We start from the raw sequence: 20,853 nt of genomic DNA on the forward strand, positions 1-20,853 counted from the left end.
AGAAAAATTTCATTATAAGCAAACAATTATTACAGCCATAATTATTCTAACACACACAAACAAACTTGGACTATGCCTCCTTCAGCATTAAGTTTAGGCTGCCAAAAGCATTCCACACCCACAGCCCAAGGAGACTTAGGCACACACAGCTCCCCAGGGGAGGCCCAGGGCCCTGGTTCTCCTTGGCATGGGGGGAATTCTTCAGTCCACACTCTGTGAAAGGACATCAGGATTTGACCTTGACAAGGAGACGTCAGTGGTCAAAATCTTTCCATTTTTCCCCTCCCGAGCAGACATCAACTTTATATTATCATTAAGGCATTTGGCTAATTGCAACCAAAGCTTCAGTTCATCATCAGGACTCACTAGCTTGAAAAGCCTTCATCTGCACAGGCAGATTACCAACTACAAGACGAAATTCAGGCCCACAGAGCTAAGTATCAAGCCCATCCCACGAGGAAGTAATACAAAAGCCCTATTTATTGCCCTTCTCATGTCTGTATTAAATAGAGGAGGACTCCTGCATTCTGTGAAAAGGCTCCTGTATTCCATGAGCTCTCCACTTCTGCATTTTCATTTCCTCCGTTGCCTTTCATCCTCTTTAAAACCCACTTCTCCCACAGAGCTAACGCATGCTACACAGCTGGGCAAGCTGCATCAGCCAGGGCTGGTGAATGGCTCTGCACGGAGGCACTGGCAGACACGCCTGAAACTCTGGGCCCAGGCAATGCTATACCAGCACCACTAGATCTCCCCACATCAGCACTGTGCTCCTCTACACAGGGCAGGCATGCCCCGCGCAAGGCACTTGAACAGCTGCCCTGGGCACTGTATTTACCTAATACCTAATACCAAGTATGCATATGATGCTGTGCAGTAAAAATAACAATATACTTCTCAAGCACCTACTCTACAATCCCCAGACACAGCAGCAGGGTCAATGGAGCCTGCTATGGCAGATATGAAAATTACCATCTTTCGACATGAATCACCTAGTCAGCAATGCATTAATAAGCTCATTACTGCAGCAGCTCTTCGGAGAGAGCCTTAGGGGGCAGGGCTCTCCCCAGAGATAAAATCATTTTTGCAGATAATTCTGATCCTCACAGCAATCAGATCCATCCTAGAGTGAGGGTTCCTGGAATGTCTGCTATCACTCTTCCTCTTTTCAGTTGCATTTACTTTGGTTTCCTAATCTGATTATAATGATATTCTCTAGCCCTAAAACAAATCTTGGTTTCAGGCCACATAAAGAAACCTGAAGGGTCAGCATGTACCTTTTGAAGGCAGTAATTCATGAGATTCCCCATCAAAGCAAACAGACGGCTATCCTAAGTCTGCACCGCACTTGCTCCCACCACTACTGTCCTAAAACCATTCTGTCTTCTCTGAACTCTGAATGCTTGGTTGTAGCAGGGAAGTTACAACTAATAGATACTAGTTGTAAGGGGCGAGCCTTCAATTCCCTTGATTGTGCTGCAGAGCACTCCGCTCCCCAGCAAGGCCACAGATAGACACAGCAGGGCTACTTGCGAAATAGGGTGTGGAACAAAAGCATAAATTAGAAAAATGGCAGCAACTAGCCACAGTGATTTACGCATATCATATCCCCTCCTTCCTCTTCTGATATTCTGAAGAATTATGATCTAAAATAGGCATGAGAATATGACTCAAAATGTGCTTTAATGCTATTCATTTATGGAGAGACGTAACAATTACCTATCATTAAAGAAAGAAAATTTTGGAACGGCAAAGACGATACTTAGAATAGTAACTAGTGCTTTTAGATACATATATTATCACGGCTCCAACACACATACAAAAATGCTAATTCTTTTTTAACGTTCTTATTTCCCTGCAGATCTCTGTTTACATTAAGGAAAATAGATCTATTTTTTTATATGCTAAAACAGTGAAACAAATTGCTCTGAAAAAGAAAGGGAGGTCCTGCTGAGCATGTAAATATACGGAAAGAGATGTGTACTCTTTACAAACTGGCAAAATCCCAAGTTTTTGCAATGAGTAATATAAAAAAAAGTAAGATTTCTGAATCTCTCAAGCAGGATTAAAAAAAAAACAACCAATTATATTTCTGCCCTTAAGAAAGTTAGTAAAATATTCAAGCATGCATAAAGCAAAGTAAGGCACTTGTCGACTTTCATTATGATCAATAAAAACTGTCAGCTCATTAGCATATCATTAGCTACCCTGCTGTTTCCAAAGTGTTAACATGTAGAAATATTAATTTACAAACATATAATATCCCAGAGTTCTGAGGCTCTGACTGCCTGCATAAAATAAGAATTTAAGACGGGCGAATCCAATATAACTTCTTTTTTTCCCATATAGCTATAAACATATGTTTACCATCTGTGGAATTATGGGAATCAGCTGAGGTAAAAAAAAACAACAGCTGTAGAATGAAATAATATTATCAATTTCACTTCACAGTGACAGCTCAGCTGCTGGAGGATGAAATGTACTCTAGGTTCAGAGAAACACTAGGTTCAGAGCAACTCCAGGACCATCATTCAAGTTAGAAGTTAGCTTTTACTTCTGTTTCACAATTAAAATTGTTAGTTGCTATGCTCCACTAATTTTAGCACAAAATAATTGTTCTAGCTTGTTGAAATCTGGGGACTTTGAGGAGAGGTCCTCAGAAAAACAGCAACTTGTAAAATTGTCTCATGAACTGACAGCTTCAAAGGGAAACTGAGTGGGTGGCAAATCACCTTGGCAACAAATCCATGCCAATATCGAGGATAAGCAGATTGGCCTATCACTGCACTATAACTGCTTTCACCGACAAGCACTTGCACCACGGCTTGTTATCCAAAACTGTAAGAATTATCAGAAACTTTCCTGTAGCTTCCTTACAAAGTAAAAGAAATAATTTTCAGGTGGAAGGGGGTGGTTTTCATTTGTTGGTGGATTTTGTTGGTTGGTTCAGCAATTCAGTCACAACGAGAAAATCATATAGCCCAACCAGGGGCAAAAAAAAATGAACGAAAACATGCAGGAGAGTGCTTTACAAGTTGTAGGTCCAAACTGCAATTCTGGAAATATACTGCCGTTAGTTGAATCTGGAATATATTGCCATTACTTGAATCCCCTTTTTCCTCCACTAAGTTACTCATGTGTGTATGGCCTACTCAATGATGATGTCTTGGGCAGTCTCCTACACAGAAAAAGACAGGCTTTCCAGCCAGAAGGCAGGAGCTCGAGTACTGCCAACTACCAGCCTTTTAGCCTGGGCTGTTCAAAAGCAATGGAAGCTCCAGAGGACCAAGAAGCTCACAAACAAAACTCGGTGACTCACTGTTCAATCTCTGTTGGGAAACACAGTGACACACTTAGCTGAGAAAAAATGAAATGAAGGAAGGTACACTGGGAACAGAAAAATCTACTGTTTTGCGGCAAGGCAAATGCACTGCATACAGTAGCGAGTATCTGCCAAAGCCAGAAGGATCACAAGCCAGAAGACCTCTACGCTAGAAGTCAGTGTTGACAGGGGCAAACAAGGAAGAGTCACCCAAGGCATACCGCAGAAGGATGAGGCTATTCTGCATGAGAAATCAAGGAGGAAATGGTTTCTGAGAGTGACTAAGACCACCACTATCTGGCCAGGAGACCATAGCAAAGCGGTTGTTTCATGAAGTGCCAGAGCACAGCAGGTAGGTGAAACCTAAAGTAAGGAAACCAAACAAAAACCCCAAGTACTGGGCACTGCAGTCAGTGATTACAATACTCTCACTTGCAGAAAGAGAGCCTTTTCTCTAAGTGTTGGACCTGCCTCAAATCCCAAGTCCATGGTTTCTACCAAAATTCAAACAAATCAGGTTTCAGCAGCGTAAGACAACTGATCAAAAATATCTTGTTGGGCTATTCATTAATTTCCTTCTGTACGTGCAATTTCATATCTGCTTACCTTAAAGAAGCCATGTTTTCTGTTTCTCTGTCCAAGCCATAAATTGCTTTCAGGTGTCAAATTCGTTTCTGGGGGATCAATGATGCGTTCATAAATCCTGTAGAGGAAATACACTGACATTACTTGAATCCTCTTTTTCCTCTGAAAAGTTCCTAGTCAAATAAGTTAACAATAAAAGATGGAAAGGAACAAAAAAAATATATTTTCTTCATTAAACACTGTATTTATCATTGATAGCTATGAAGGTATATTATAACTTTAAAAGAAAAAAAAAATACTGTTGAAATCACTAACATAAGAAGACTGCATAGAACTGAAACTCCCCTTGTGCAACCGTGCAGCACTAGGCTAAAGAACTCACCATAGCAGGGAAAACAATAAAATGTCATCATGCTAGCTGAGGGCTGTCCTTCAAACCCAACTGCCCATTCTGGAGAAAAAGTGCAGTCACACACAAGATCCAATCAGAGAAACAACCCTTCGGGATTTTCAGATTGGTTAGAATTTTGAATAGACTCCACAAAAAAAAAACTTGATTTCATCTCTCCATCTATGGCCTGTCTCTACATTTATGTCATTCATCCCTGCACCTGAACCTTTATCCACTTCTCCCACATTTGCTGCTGTAACTGGATTCACTTGGCCAGGGTGCTCACGCCTGCTGCCACTACGGCACATCCAGCTTGCCCATGTCTCTAGCACCTATCTGGTACAGAAGGGGACCTCTTTACGTATGTCTGGTACCTAGCACTACAGGGACAATTTATTGGTTATTCTTCAAGGAACTAGAAATAATAGCAATAAGTAATAACAATGACAACAAGTAACACGAGGTCAATAAGCAAACTTTAGGTACTGTAAACTTGCACAAGAATGCAGTAATGTACATACCAAATATCTAAAATTAATTCATGAAAAATTGCTGTAACACAGCATTTTTAAATTCATTAAGGTAAGTACCTGGAGTTTTAAAAAGGTTTCACTTGGAATTTTTTACTTGTTTATTTTTAAAAAGCTATAATGAAGTTTCCATAACACCTTTTTCAGGAACTCAGACTATTACAAAAACAGCATCATTTTAGAAAATGAAAAATTCAAGACCAAAGCTACTGACCCTGGATTCTCATATTGCCATGTCAGATTGGTAGGAGCCATGAACTCACTGCTTCATAACAAAAGCAGCATGCTTAATAGGGATTATTGAGACGATGACGAAATATATTTCCATTACTGTGCAGCTCGCGGGGAGCATGCATTGCTGTGTAATCACACCAGTGTGACAGCCAACAGAAAAGACTCCGAATGTGTCAAGACCTGTAGCTTAAAGGGGTGAAATTATCTGTACGGTTAAAAGGGATAAATATATTTTTTTCTTTAAAACTATGGCTTTAAAACAAACATGAAAAATGAACACAAAAGAAAAATGCAACTCAGTCAACTCACTGCACAGTTATCTTCCCATTTACACTCCAGATCTTTCTAGCACAGGCCCACCAAGTGCAATCATTGATGTTCACATTGTAAGTTGCCACATGTATCGTGTTTGCATGGCAAGGGTTTGGTAGCAGGGGGGCTACAGGGGTGGCTTTCTATGAGAAGCTGCTAGAAGCTGGGACAGCATATTTAAAAAGGCAGGGGGGAGCGGGGGGTGCGGGGGAAGTCTGCTGCACGACAGCAGCCAGAAGAGAAGAGTGAAAATATGAGAACGTGTGATAGCAACAACTGCACAGACACCAAGGTTGGGCAGAAGGGGCTCCAGGTGCCAGAACAGAAGCTCCCCAGCAGCCCATGGTGAAGCCCACGGCGGGGCAGGCTGTGCCCCTCAGCACATGGAGATTATCGGGGGGGGGCAGATCCCCACCTGCAGCCCAGGAAGGGCCCCACACTAGGGAACAGGATGCCCCAAGTGGGCTGTGACCCCACGGGGACCCATGCTGTAGCAGGCTTCTGACAGGACCTTCAGTCCTATGGAGAGAGGAGCCCAGGCTGGGGCAGGGTCGCTGGCAGGACGCGTGACCCAGGGGGGCCCACGCCGGAGCAGGCTGGGCCTGAAGGACGGCACCCACCTGGGGGGGGCTCACACTGGAGAAGTTCATGAAGGACTATCTCCCATGGGAGGGACCCCACACTGGAGCAGACAAAGAGTGTGAGGAGGAAAGAGCAGCAGAGACAACGCATGATGAAACAAACACAACCCCCACTCCCCATCCCCCTGTGCCATTTGTGGGGAAGAGGTAAAGGAAATCATGAGTAAAGTTAAACTTGGGAAGAAGGGAGGGGTGGCAGGAAGGTATTTTAAGATTTGAGATTATTTCTCATTACCCTACTCTGATTTGAATTGTAAAAAATTAAACTGATTTCCTTGAGTCAAGTCTGTTTTGCACATGACAGTAATAGCCGAGTGATCTCCCTGTCCTTATCTTGACTCATGAGCCTTTCATTACATTTTTCTCTCCCCTGTCCAGCTGAGGATGGGAGTGACAGAGCAGCTTTGGTGGGCACCTGGCCTCCAGCCAAGGTCAAACCCACCATGCCATGTTATTGGAAAATTCAGACATTTGCAGAGGCATAGAATAACCTCCCAGTATTAAAGAACTTCAAGAAAGGTCCATAAAAAAATTCTATCAAAGTACAGAGTCTTATATATTCCACCAACTTTTGCCTATCCAGAAATGAAGGAAACTATTTGTGAAAACCAAATGGAAGCAATCTAAAAAACTAGAGGCAAACTTAGTATTTCCTTAAAAAGAAACAACAAAAACTATCTCAAACCTAAGAACAAAATAAGTATGTGAAAATTTCAGCATAAGGATGTGAGTACAGGAGTCCAAAGGCAACTTCTAACACTCATGATTTTATTGCTCGGGTTTATCATAATTATCATCAGCCCTAATTCATCACATTTCATCAACATGATACATTCAAAGCTCTAGGAAATTCCTGCCTCCACTAGCTAATTAGTTCTTACTATCTATAAAATTACCATGCTGAGCTGTTTTACCTGTTCCAACAGCAAAACAAGAGTATATTCTTTTAAACCATGTTTTGAGAATTATAGGAATTTTGCATTGACCCTCTCTATCAATATTTTAAGGTGTAAGTAGACCACTTCTGCCATACCTCATGCAAAATTGAAGATCTACTCAGATGCAAAACTTGTGCAAAATGCTGAAAAAGGAACAAAGAGTTGACATGCTCCCTGAGAAAACCAATCACCGAATTGCACTATCACATTAGGGATTTCTCTTTGCATATATAACATACCTTCACTCATGGCTTAGGTTAATTATGTTGTCACCGGAAAATTTTCTAATCTCATAAAAAGGCTAGTCAATATTCCATAAAGAACTCCATTTCTGCGAGCAGACAAAATCCCAATCTGGCCAGGTTCAACACTACTTTATTGAAGAACATTTGATTTTTATTCACCTAGCCTAGTTAAAGTTTCTAAAGCAACTCTACAGTATATGTCTGCAATTACATGTAAAAATGCCAAAATCTAACTGACATCATTATATGACGGTTCAACAACAGCAAGTAAGGAAGACTAATCAGAGACAGGCTAAAGTGGTTTATCATGTCTTTTCTGACAATTTAACAAAGACTTTCAATCTATGTGGAAAAGGCTGTAGTGACTGTCCTTCCAGAGTCTCTTCAGAAAGCACCATAGGACACACGGTCAGGATTCCCCAGTTAAAGGCTGGTTTGTGCCTTATGCCATATGTGTGTAAGGGACTGGTTGGTTTTCTTCACTGTAGATCTGTCCATGAAGGAATAGGCCTAGGACTCAAGAGAAGTCATGAGAAGCAGATCAGTCCTTACTTATCTTCCTATATAAAAAGATGTTCTGGTTGACACTATTTGGTTTGTGAACAACGTGAGCTCACTTTATTACTGTATACTGGTAAACATCTGCAAAAAGCCCCAGTGGGCATACACACAGCTTATTGCTACCACTGTAATCCCCTCTATACTCTTGAGAAATGAAAAGGTCAAGAAGCACATCTGAATTCAGAACTGTCAAAAAAAAAAATCATCACAAGGAACGTGGTTCACCTTATACTGCTTCTCTAATGAAGGATTAAAACAAAAAAAACTACACAGAAAAAGAAAAAGCACCCTGTCACTCCTGACAAAAAGGGAGAGTGATGAAAAAAAAAAAAAATCCAAGGATCCAAGGGACATTTCCAGCAAGACTGGAAGCTACTACACAAAGGTAAAACAGCTACACAACGAACAACTAGAAGTGCATGGAAGAAGCATTTGAAAATTAATATGAGCAAAGAAACATGATAACATTACTAAGTCTCAATCAGTGGATTTAATAAAGATGAAAACAAGCATTTTCAAATATCAGTGGGCAGTTTCACCAGCTACATGCACTGGCAACTGACAGCCAGCAGAGCTGACTGATGTGCAGCTGGAACAAAGCCAGGAACTGGGCACACCTCCTGGACACCAGGTTCATGTTCTAAATCACAAGAACATCAGCAGCAGTTTGGCACTCCTAGAGCAGGTTTTTAAGGACAGAGACTTCATGGGTAGTGAAGACACCTCATCCATACAAAATTTTTAAGGTGGCACTTGCATAAGTAGTTGGGAATAGGTTTTCACACCGACATTGGGATTACCCACGTATGTAGGCCACGTACAAATCCATCAAATGTTACTGATTTTTCAGGGGTTTTCTATGCTCAGACAAAACCATAAAGCACATACATTTCGTAACATATCTCAAAGTGTAATAAGACAAGTTACTACATAAAGATGAAATTCCCTTAGAACTACTGCTTGCTAAGTGGGGGAAAAACCTTGCTCTGATCCCTTTTCTGTGTTGGCATTCTTTTGGAAGAGGTGTTTGCCAGGCTGAAAAACTGCTGTTGCTGAATAGACACAAAAGGATCCTTCTTTTTTTACCACTACAATGAGCTTCCACATCACTCTTATTCCCTTGCTTGATTTTCTGCGTCGAGGTGTGTCACCTTATACAGCTTTATCCATGCTTGACCAATACTTTGTATTTGGCATATGAATAGCTAAATTATATCTACTACACTTTCAGTTTATGAAGTGCTGGTGTAGAGCTCCTTGGAGATCAGTTTCCAATACATTTGGCTTTGACACCCACACAAGAGAAATGCGCAATACACTTCACGAGAACAGGAATGCTTAGAAAGAGGACTCCAGGGAACTGTGGTCTCTAAAATTACTGCAGACTGAATAGCCCCTCCAGCATGAGGAGACCCAGGTCTCTAGGTTAATGGAAGCTCTACTCCATACTTCAGACTTTCAGATTTATGATTACTGCATTCACTTTCCAGGAGAAAGCTTTATTTGCCCTTACTTTACACTGACATATTTCAAAGAAGCTAAACCATAAACCTGGAGTAATACAACCATAATCCTTCTTTCTTGAAACACTCCTGGTCAAAATACATCCACTAACCACTGATCCATTTAGCTAAATGTAGTAAGAAAAACACCTGTTAACTGGCAAAGACCCATGATATCCCTGTGTCCTGTATCTATATCTCTACCTTATCTGCACACTTCAGTTTACTAAATATTCTTACGGAATCCTTAGAAACACCTTTTTCAAGGATGCGTTCCAAACAGGGGTCTGTGACATATGAATACAATATACAGAAAACAGAAAAAGTATAAAATAATCAGTGGATTCCTTAAAGGAAACATCTAAAATATTTGCCTGCAAATACACATACACACACCTTTCTCTGCATAGAGGAAGAACCTCTCTAGAAATAAAGCTTTGCTGGACAAGGGGACAGTTCCTTTACACCCACGCAACATAAAATTATTTTTATCATTTTTATAATGTTCTGTTAAACAGGGAAATATCCTCATTTTACATGTGTGCAAACTGAAACACAGAAATTGTTTGACTAAGATCACAAGGATGGAGTCAAGGAGAGCTAAGCCACTAGTCTAGGCACGACTGAGGCTTAACTGCCTCACACACCGGGCCATATTCCCTCTGGAAAAAATGTGTCATGGAATTGTCTTTTACAGCAAAGGTTTCTTAAGTTTTGCTTGTTAAAGTTGCACGTAACACTTGAAGTGTATTTCCACTTTTGTGGAGATACCGCTCTACTTCATACATATAATATTTGCCGTGCCAGAAACATTTTCGAAATAGCCAAAATACTCAGCAGAACATGAAAATAAACTTTGTGTCCGTTTGTATTAGAATATGTTGGCCAACATGGACTGCTCAGGAGATGCAACTGCCTAAAATTCTGAACAATAAAATAGACCACAACTCTAATGGTTTCTACCAAGTAGCACACCAAATCATGAAATTTCCAAATTATTTTAGCTCCAAAATAAGAGTAGGTTACTTAAACAGGAACATGCCTTCCAAAATTTGTGGGCAACATATGAACCAAAGAGATTTATTTTATTTGTAGTACAATGAAGAAATAAATAGCTGCAGACAAAATACCCTTGCGGCTGAGGCATGGCAGGAACCCTATTTCTCAGTCCCTGGTCTCAGCCCAAGAGCAGGCTTTTTTGTTCCTGATATGGCTGCCATACTTACTCTGTTGAAGCTATAAACCTCCACGTACTGATGAGGTGTTGAATTCATGGCACCCCATTTTAGATGTCTAAAAAGTTTACACCTACAGTGGAGCTAGTCCTCTAGACTGACTTCATTTATCAATGAAGAGACATAAGTATTTCTAGGGTGTGATTCATCATACAGCAAAATAATTACTCTCTCAAGGCCCCTACAATATAACTGCACAGGAGCCCTTGCTGACATCAGGGTGAATCACCAAAAAAGATTTTTGCAATTCAAAACCTGATCATCAAAACTGACACACTCTCACAACCATTCCTTACCCTGTAAACACCCATCTGGATTCTCAGATCCTTTAAATAAACTGAAGACTACAGAGAAATCACACAAAATAACACACTGTTCATGGCAGTTTTTGAAATAGCACTCTCAAACTTTTGTAATAGGAAGTTGGAGGAGAGAGGAAAGTTCCCCCATGTTTTGCATCAGCCTTTCTCCTAATTTAATTTGCAGAGGTATTGACCACCTTTGTGTTGGCAACCATTGTTGCCATCTCCAGCTGCGGCTGCAAAACCTCAGTAAATCTGAAATAGCAAATGTCAGGCCTCCTGATACAGCCCATTATATAAAAATAGGCAGCTGTTTTAAAAAGTTTGCCCAACATGTTTTCTGAATCCCAGCTGCGTAAAGAAACTGACAATCATATCAGTCCCTAGCTTCAAGATACAATAATGGCATTTGTCTTTTTGTCTATTCTTCTGAAGGGATTAAGAACTGATTTTAAAAAGAAATTCTAGGCTATCTTTACATATTTCTCTTTCAACCTGTTTCCTATATGCTTCCCAATGAAAACGTGTCAATACCAACATGATTGGATTTTCTTGATAGTGTTTACAGACAGGATGCATTATTTGACATGCATTCAGTTCTGGAGCAACTTTAACTGAATCATTCATTCAGTTTCCAGTATTCTGTTTCAGGAAAATAATCTTCCCGAGGGAAATTTTGATTTTTCATGCTATCTCCTCTGTCATAGTCTAAGAGTTCACAATCACTTAACAGAGGAAAGCAATTTAGATTAAAACCTCCAGTTTTTCAGGAAGCCTTTTGTTACTAAATTTTGAATATACAACACTATCTAATCAAAAGTTCTTGTTCAGCTCTGGAAGAAAAAAAATTGGAGATGTCCAGTAACAGTATATATTTTAGGTAAAAGACACAAGAGTGAATACTCAGTTTTTAAGTTCTCTTCAAACTGTCACCTTAATGATTTCATTGATTTTCCTGTATAACTACAGAGATAAAGTTAATGTACTCTTACTGCTGTTTAATTATTCCAACTACAAATGTAAATTTAAAAATACATATGTATCCAAATAAAACTCTACAAGCAATCTCTTTTTTTCATTCAAGAGAAATGCAAATTAACTTTCAAGACCCTCTAACAAACAGGAGGAAATAAAACAAATGCAAGCAAAGATGGTTAGAAGAGCACATTTCACTGTCAGATTTGGAGGTTTATTCTCCAGATAAATTCAATAAGGGCAAATTCATAGAGATATTATCTGCCTGTGTGGGGCCTTCTTTACAAAACACATTGGGCTTTTCAGTTTCCCACAAATTTATTGATGAAATTTAACCGTATTTTTGGGGCATTAAACTAAAAACAGTCATTGTTATTGGTTCAAAGTAGAGGGCTGGACACACTAAATGATATGACCACACGAAGTGCAGAAATCTCTCGTTCACAAAGTACTACATCTGAATGGTATAATTCATCTGGAGACGCTGAGGTGAATTCAAACACCTATGAAAGTAAGGTCAGTATTATTAACTTTACTTTGCAAATGATGAAACAGATACAATTGGTTCCTGATGATAACAGTCTTTTTTAAAAAGAGTGCCTAAACCCTCAGCTAACAGCCTGTCTACAAGGCTGCAGTGTTTACCCATCTTCGTACGACAAACATAGCACTCCTGAAAGTGCAAGAAACCCAGAAAAGACTTTGAGTCACACTAAGCAGAAATAGAAATTGGGCTTTTTGCTTAGGGCTTTCAAGAGTTGTGGGGAAAAAAACGACGACAAATTACGAGGTCAACTTTATCTTAAGATAATGTATCCAGATCACACTGCATTTCATTGCACATGCATTAGTCATATTTTTCCAGGCAGAAATATGTGATTTTCAGTATCAAGCCAGGTAGTTTGATACCCAAATGGATACTGCACATTGCAACTTTGGCAACTCTACTGCTTTGGACTAGGATAGAGTTAATTTTCTTCAAAGCTGCCAGCAATGTGGTACTTGAGATCTTGCAGCAAAACTAACCCCAGAATACAATTCTACCAGAAGAGAAGTAAAACCATGGTTAAATGGCTTATGTCATCTCCATTTTGTCGGGGAAGCGGGGGGGGGGGGGAGGTGTAATCATCTAGGATTACTGTTGGTGTTTGTCACAAGACATGCCAATCCTTGGCCTAAGATCTGTAGCGCACAGGTATTTGCAACTGGCAATTACAGCAGACCTTGAAGCACAGTAAACTTACAGCTTAGAAACAGTCCTTTTCCACAAAATACATGCAACCTTCGTCATTTCTGTCTCACGCTACTCTCGGCCCCAAAGTCACTTTACCTGGTACAGTAAGACAGGTGCCACTGCAAGAAGAATCAAGCTTTTGATTCCCACACCTTTCTGTACTGCTACAAAAAAAGAAATTTAAAAGGAAGCCAGCCATAAGCAACCTTTCTACTAAACAGCTTCTTCCGCCCCTCCAAAAAATCATCTGCTGAGAAGTTAATTGCCTTACAGTGTATCTTGTCACAGGATCATCTCATCAAGAGCTTCATATCATCATACAAAGTGATTTGTATGTAATCATAAAATAATCTCACCCATATTCCAGAGCCAATTCCCTTTCATGACTGAAGGTAACTGCAGGCTGAGGATCACAGGCTTTCCTTGTTAACACCCTGCCTCTGCTGCCACACTCGGGCCAGAGCCCTCCCATTAGTGTTGTCTCAGCGCTGTGCAACAGCACTTACCTCTCCCCAGAGCTGCCACTTCTCCCCATTAGCCACTGTCTCTAACCCCATGGAGGGCAGACTGGTTCCATGTTCCTCAGTTCTTACCACAGGTTCATCGGATAAACCACATCTCCATTCTCCCATGGTGTTTTTCAACTGCCCATTTTAGCCTTGGTGGTTTGAAAGATAACATTGCACTCACTCCATAGTAACTAATTGGCCATGACTGAAGAGGTGTATGAAACATACAGTAAACATAGAAAAAGCTATTATATCGGTTCTAAAATTAAGTTTTGATGGCAACTACCAGGCAGACAAATAGAAAAGCACTCTCCAGGGACAGCACTCAGGTTTGGAGCTCATTTCTCACAACATCTGACATACTCACGAGGTGAAAGCGTGGCTCAGCTGAAGTCAATGAGAGTTTTCATTGCAGACTTCACTGGGGCCAGGATTTCACCCCAAGTACACAGCACAGCATGTCTTTCCGTCAAGTTTAAGTTAAGTGGCTGGCACGGCACAAAGATTCAGGTAGGGCTGAGGAAGTCCTTCGTTTGTATTAGTTGACACAGTGCTAGTTATTTCCTTTCACTTTTGACATGGTGAAGGGTATGCCACTGAAATTGCAGCTCAATTAAGTAATGCGGCTCCTGCTGATACTTTCATTACTGACTGGTCTCAGACATGAAAACAACTTACAGGACTGGAAATGGCATGTTACCTTACTCCTATGCTGAGGATGAAACTAAGATCTTTCACCTTACTGCTCCTTCAATGTATCATTAATTTGGCAATACAGAGCACAACAATGGTTCTTCATATCATTAAAGTATTTTAACTAGAAGCAGTGGCCAATATCTGATATTTATTTTTTTTTAAAAAAAAAAACCACCACCAAAACCAAGAAACACATTAACCAGCTCACTAAACAGTTATCCGTTTAGAAACGGAGTACTTCCTCACCTCCCAGAAATACCTCACCTTCTGAAGCATGAGGCCGGACTGCCATTGCCATTCTCTCAATTAGCACATTTCCAAAGCAGCTCTCACCCTATGGTCCAGGACCAGAAACTCGGCTGCCCCTGCATTCAGCCCACTTGACCTCCTTACATGCTGCAAGACCATCCAAACATAATGGAGGCCTGGAGACAACTCTCACACACAGCTGAGCCTGCAAATATGCCAAGTGGTTCTGCATGACATGTGAAGGGAAAGAGAGGATACTACACCGCTGCTGCAGCAAGATCCACGCCATCGCCTAACACCCCAGAGCCACAACAGCCACACTCACAGTGTTACCAAGCCTTGACAGCTTCCACCTCTGAGCACCCCAGCTCCCCACACCCAAGGAATAAACACGACTGCTCTTGCACCACTGTCTGCCACTAAGTGTCATCAGTTTACTCTGTCACTAAATGGTGCCATTATGTGGACTGTCAGGTTCTGGGTAGTAATAAATGCAGGCAAGCAGTCTCCACCTACCTGCAGTCAACCTGAGGATTTTGACAAGAATTACCTTTTCATAATTATTCCAAGTTCTCAAAGAAAGACTCCCCAAGTACTAAACCACTTCATAAAACTCCAGACTGGTTTCACAGATCTCATCAGTCTCAGCCCTGTTTGTTTAGTCACCCTCTCACACCCCCACAGCACTCAGGAGGTTTCAGATCATTTGGAAAGACTCTGTACTGTTTGCTATATGGAGACTCAGATCCCAAGTCAGCTTCTGAATAGTTCAGAGGGGCTCTCATCTGTTCCTTGGCAAAGGCCCAACACTTATAAAAGTATTTAACTAAAATTATGCTACCATTTTTCAATTCAGTTCCAGTATTACCCTGTGTGACTTCCAGTTCTAAACTCCTGAGTTTAGCTAACCACTTCAAACAGAAGAGTTCATTTATGTTTTGGATCTCAGTTCATGTGCTTGGCTGGAGCAAGATAGTTGTTTTTACAATATGAAATGGAAGAACTCAAAACATTTGCTCTATCTGGTTGATTCTCACATATACCATGCTCACCTCTCTCTCTATAAGACCCCCATCAGCACTCCAACAAATGAAAAGAAAACAGAATCAAGTAACAAGAGATTCTCCCTGAAAAAATTCCACAGAAACAAATATCCAGATACATTTCAAACTATGCAGGCTAAATTGTCAGACTGCTCTTGTAAGTAATCACCCCAATTTAAGGGTTTATTGCTTTGACATTAAAAAAAAAAAAGTCTAAAAGTATATTGAACCAACATAAAAAATATCTGAGAATGGGGTAATATGCCTATTCACACACTTTAAGAAATGACAAAATCATTCGAGGCTTGCCAGCCTTGATTTAAGATTATTTCCTCTACCATTATCCATCCTCTCTCCCTGACACGCCCATAGCATACAAATACAATAAATGCAAGATGGCAGTGGTAAAGCATAACACATTATGCCCTGTTGAAGCCATCAACCTGTCTATCAACATTTTCAGTTCACCGGAAAATACCCCAAGTCCCCAGTTCTAAATCAGAAAAAACAGTGTTAAGACTACATTCAGCAGTAGCTGGGCTTTGCAGCTACCAAACTCTGGCTCTGCAAGTCCCTAAAAGTCAGGGAACTGCCACAAGCTCTTATTGAAGACCTTTAACCAAACCCCCAGAGGCTGACTTCTGCTCAGCAGGACTCTGATCATATCCTGAAAGAAACCAAAGCGGATGCAGGCTCCTCTCCAAGCAGGAGCTGTGTGAGGCTTCACTGCAGCATGGCACCCCGGGTACCTGTGCAAGTGGTTGCTGCCTTCTAGGGGTGGTCAAAGGATCCAAGGCAGGCACAGGTACGGATTGCTATCATTTGTTTTCCATAGCACTTTTTCAGCACTTTCATAAATGCTCATATTCTCCCAATTTTATCACTGCAGTCCACAAAAAAAGTTCAACTGACTTTTCTGCAATGAAAAAAATTAATCTTCATCATAATTAGGGCTGGGTTAAAACTTATCATTCAGTCTTCACTCACACCCATACTACCATTCTGCTGCTGCATTAGCCATTCAATGAAAAATTAATTGGCTATTAAAAAACTGCTTTAAAAAAAAAAATCTTTTTTCAAGTAATGCTGAATGCATCCTGAACAATTCCTTGCAGCTTAACTGCAGTAACTGTAATGATACAGGCCTGACAGCAGCCGACGCCACATGCCAGCTGGAGATCCCTCTCATGCTAAAAAGTTTATAGCCTTTCTGTCAAACAAAAGGGACAATCGGTAGGTGAAAATTAACTTCCAATCCACAATGCCAGACATCTGAATTTGGGTGCACCTGTAATGCACAATTATAGCACTCCACCAAAGTAACCATTTCTCTGACAGCTTCTGCTACAGCTTAAAAGAGCAAAGCGGCAATCTGGGTCACAAAAACACATTCAAATGTTGAGAGTAAATTACCTAGCTGCATAACACTGCCACCATGCCATCTTCTCTCAAGAGGAAGTGTTTTACAGTAAGTAAAGCAGTGAATCCCTCTTTTAAACACATTCCTTAACCTTCTTTAAATTTATTACATTTTAATTAAAGTCATAGGACTTTGTTTAGGTAAGTTGAAAACCTCAGGTTGGCAGCCAGAATATCTTATTTATAAGAACTCTGAGGTCTTGGATTCCCATATTTGGATTATGTTGCTTTAATTTATTTATTTTTCCAATTAAAAAGTTCTCACTGCTCATGCATTTTTTATTCCCTAATGCGCTGTTCTATCAGGAGAAACATAAAAGAAGCAGACAACGTGTTTTTTTCAGTTGGAGACTACTTCCAAGCCTGCTCCAGTTTTATAATCTATTCTCTTATGCTCTTACCAACCCCCTCCATCAAACAGCTAAGAGCATCCATCAAAACCTCAGCTGCATTCATAGTAAAAGGCACTCCAGCACATTCTTTCACTGGAAAACATTAATTTTTGCAACAAAGTGCCTTTCCCTGTTTTACGCCCACAGAGTTCAAGGAAAGGAATACCAATACTGTCTGAACAGGTGAGTACCTTTGTAGTAATATGGTTATTGAGAAATACAACAATAAAAAAATAAAGCAAGCACCTTCCAAGCTTACCTCCCCAGATTAATTACACGCACTGAGAGCAATTTGGAATTTATATTTATTAAATAAATTGTCAATAAATATATCTTGATACAGTGCCTATCACCTCTTAAACTGTAGGCTCCATGCTGTCCCTCACCTTCTCTTAACGCTGTTAAAAGTAACATTTTCCTGGGTCGTTACTGCTATAGGGGGCAAGCGTTTCAGCGGCCAGTCAGGTACCACAAGCAACAGTACACACTCTACGGCTGAAAGTAACTCCCAGTGAAGACAAACACCAGCTCTTGTAGGACTATGCCAGTCTCTGGGAGTTGCAAATCTCCTGACAACACAGGTATGAACAGCGGTCCTTTATCTCTGGTCCCCCAAGAGGCCAAATCTGTGAAGGTGCCCGGCAAAAGTGTTTTTTTCATTATATATTAACCCTTTAGTGCCATAGGTAACTTAAGGACCCTCTGCCAATGACACAGTTGCTCTAGCTCAACCTGAACACTCACCGGAAAGCCCCTGGCAAGCGTCTTTTCCCTAAAGTAGGGGAGCACAGATCCTACACATCACCGATATTTTGAAACAAGATTTCATTCACCACTAGTGGACTCAGCATTGGAGATACAACAAAATTAAAAGCAGCGTACTTAATTTTCATGTTAGTTTCAGCACAGGTTTTACCTGCACATCAGTGGTACATTTATAATTAATGTGGTCTTTTCATTTTTCTAAGCTTTCAGAACTTTAGTAGAATGTTAAAAACACATTGGCAAGCACACCCACTGCTTATTATGCCAGTTGTCTGAGATGTATCCCTGGTGAGAGATTATTGCGTAAGCCCAGCACAAAGGCTCTCTAAGTCAGTGAGAGGAGTCCAGCGACATTCAACAGGTTTTCAGTCCGGGCTCCAAGATATCTTCCTGCATCAGTGGTTGCAAGCTCTAGCATCAAACCCAGCTACAAGTCTCACCCCTTGTTCTTGAAGGAGCACCTAAAGGAGCATGTAAGATGTAGCAGGAGCAGATTTCAAAAGGACATGTACTGGGGAAATACAGCTCCTTTGATACATATGCCCCCCCCACCCTATTACACCTCATTAGAACAGAGGCAATTACACTGTTTTAAAGATGACTCTTAAAAGCACTGAAGGCTTTGACTAGTTTTCAAGTACTTTTCCCTAACCTATCCAGGTCTGAAAAATAAAGTCAGCTTTGAATTGAATCCAAAAGACAATCAAGTACCAAATGTCAAAGCAATTTTACAAATCAGAGCCATGTGGTTGATTAGGCTGGGAAGCATAAAAGTAGATTCGACTGTGTTTACAAATTAAAAGTTTCATCTCCAACGTTTTCTGACCTATTGCAATTTTTGCAGGCCAGAGACTAGTTTCGAATACCAGTACAAATCCTGTAGCAAAATTAGGTTGTGGCTGGATATTTTTCTCAATGCAATCACTTCCAATGCACTCTCAGATACAAGTGTACTTTAATAACACTGCATTCACAAATCACTCAGAATAGCCTTCCAAATGTATAACATATCACCACAGCCACAGACAAAAGCAGTAATGCCATTTTACAAATTAATGCGTGTCTGTAAGGAAGCAATGTTGCAACCCGCTTAAAGAAATCTGGTAGTAATCAAGGGCTTAATTTTGTTCATCTTTTTTTTTTCCTTTTTGCTTTGTTTTGATTTTTTACAGGGGAAGAAGAGTAAGTAAGACAGAACTTCAACTACACAGGCACACTTCAGGTTAAACTCTTGTTCTGATGACACACAATCTCTGCAGGAGATGGGACAGGTCAATCTATTGCCCGCAGTTATATTCTCTTTCCCTATGTGTTACTTGTTCAATTAATTTTGCAGAAGCATCGCTTCTCATTAGGCATTCTGAACTCTGCTGAGAGCCACTTGACACCACACCAGCCTAAAATGGTGACATTTACATGCAAAGTCTACAGCTCTTAACACTGGATTCAGTGCATACTTTCAGCTGCAGCTTTCCTATCGCTAGCATGAGGAAGGCTTAGGATTTTCAGTAGTGCTCATAAGTACCCCTCATTGGCTTGCTCTTCATGTTCACATCTTTGACATTTATTGTAGCATCATCAGGAAATGCTAGTACAAAGATGAAGAAAATGTTGACTCCTCTTCTAAGTCAAAGATGTAGGGGGTTAAGATATAATAAAGGAAACTATAACATCAACATTCACAAAATTCTCTAATTAACTGAACAGAGATGCTACAGCTGAGTCAGGAACTTAAGACTTCCTTTTTTTTTCCCCTTTTATTTTTCCTCATTTAAATTTCTATGATCTGCCCTCAAGTCATGCTTTCAGAATTATTCCCACTACTTTTCCGCAAGAGTTTTCATAAAACATTACAAATACACAGCCAAATAGAGGCATTTAGGTATGGATTTATGCTGGGAGCACAGCTTTGAGATGTACCATCTTAAGCAACAGTCTTAGATGGATCGGTCCTGTTTAGGGCTACTTGACAGAGACAGCTACACACATTTATCACCTATATGATAGCACAGCTCATTCCATAACTGTATTTATCTATTGCTGCTTGTTGTTGTAGAGAAAATCAGGTCACCACCATGACTCTCATGTGCAGCTCTCTTGTTTCTGGATAGACTTCTGCATCAGGCAGGCATTTTGTGTTGTCTTCCTTTCACATTGTGTGCAAGAAAGCAGGCAGCAGAACAATCTGCTAAAAAGGGTCTTCCTAAAACACATTTGCTGTCTGTAAAGGGGAAAAAGAAAAAAAAAAGGAAGAAAAAGAAAAACCCAACCAAACACAAAAAAAACTACCACAAGAGATCATAGCAGATCATGAGGAACCTGTCCCAAAACCCAGTACATCAATAAACAAATAAAAAAGTATACTGTATATACTGTATTAAGCAAAGAAATAATATAACAGATAAAAAAATAATGGTGAGATAAGTAAGACAACTGAAATTAAGACATTCTTTACAAATTGTAGATTTCATACCTCAATGACATTAAAATTGCTTTAAGCATTTAATTGCTTCTAGGGTCCAAATAAAAGGATTCAATAAGCAACCTTCCTTGAGATTAGATTTTTACTGTCAGTACTTAATGTAGTTTCAGAAAATGGTTATAACCTTCTTTTCAAAACATTATTACTTTGGTCAAAATTTAGGTTTTTTCAAATGTTCCAGTAACCACATACTGCCATAATACCCATGTAACTTCATTCTGCTTGCCTGAACGAAATGAAGACTTGGGGAAAAAAAAAAATCTGCTACCTTCACTCTATCCATTTAAGTGT

At 40.2% G+C, this 20,853-nt stretch overlaps 1 protein-coding gene across 4 annotated transcripts in view; it reads right to left on the reverse strand.

The window, feature by feature from the left end:
- Positions 1-20,853, reverse strand: part of NELL1 (neural EGFL like 1) — a 292,015-nt gene that overhangs the window by 229,740 nt on the left and 41,422 nt on the right. For all 4 annotated transcript variants that reach the window (XM_037403130.1, XM_037403128.1, XM_037403129.1 and 1 more), the window contains exon 5: positions 3,929-4,025. In XM_037403130.1, coding sequence (XP_037259027.1) covers positions 3,929-4,025 — 97 coding nt within the window. The remainder of the gene's footprint in view (positions 1-3,928; positions 4,026-20,853) is intronic.

This window comes from Falco rusticolus, chromosome 10 (assembly GCF_015220075.1).
Source record: "Falco rusticolus isolate bFalRus1 chromosome 10, bFalRus1.pri, whole genome shotgun sequence".
Classification (NCBI taxonomy): Eukaryota; Metazoa; Chordata; class Aves; order Falconiformes; family Falconidae; genus Falco; species Falco rusticolus.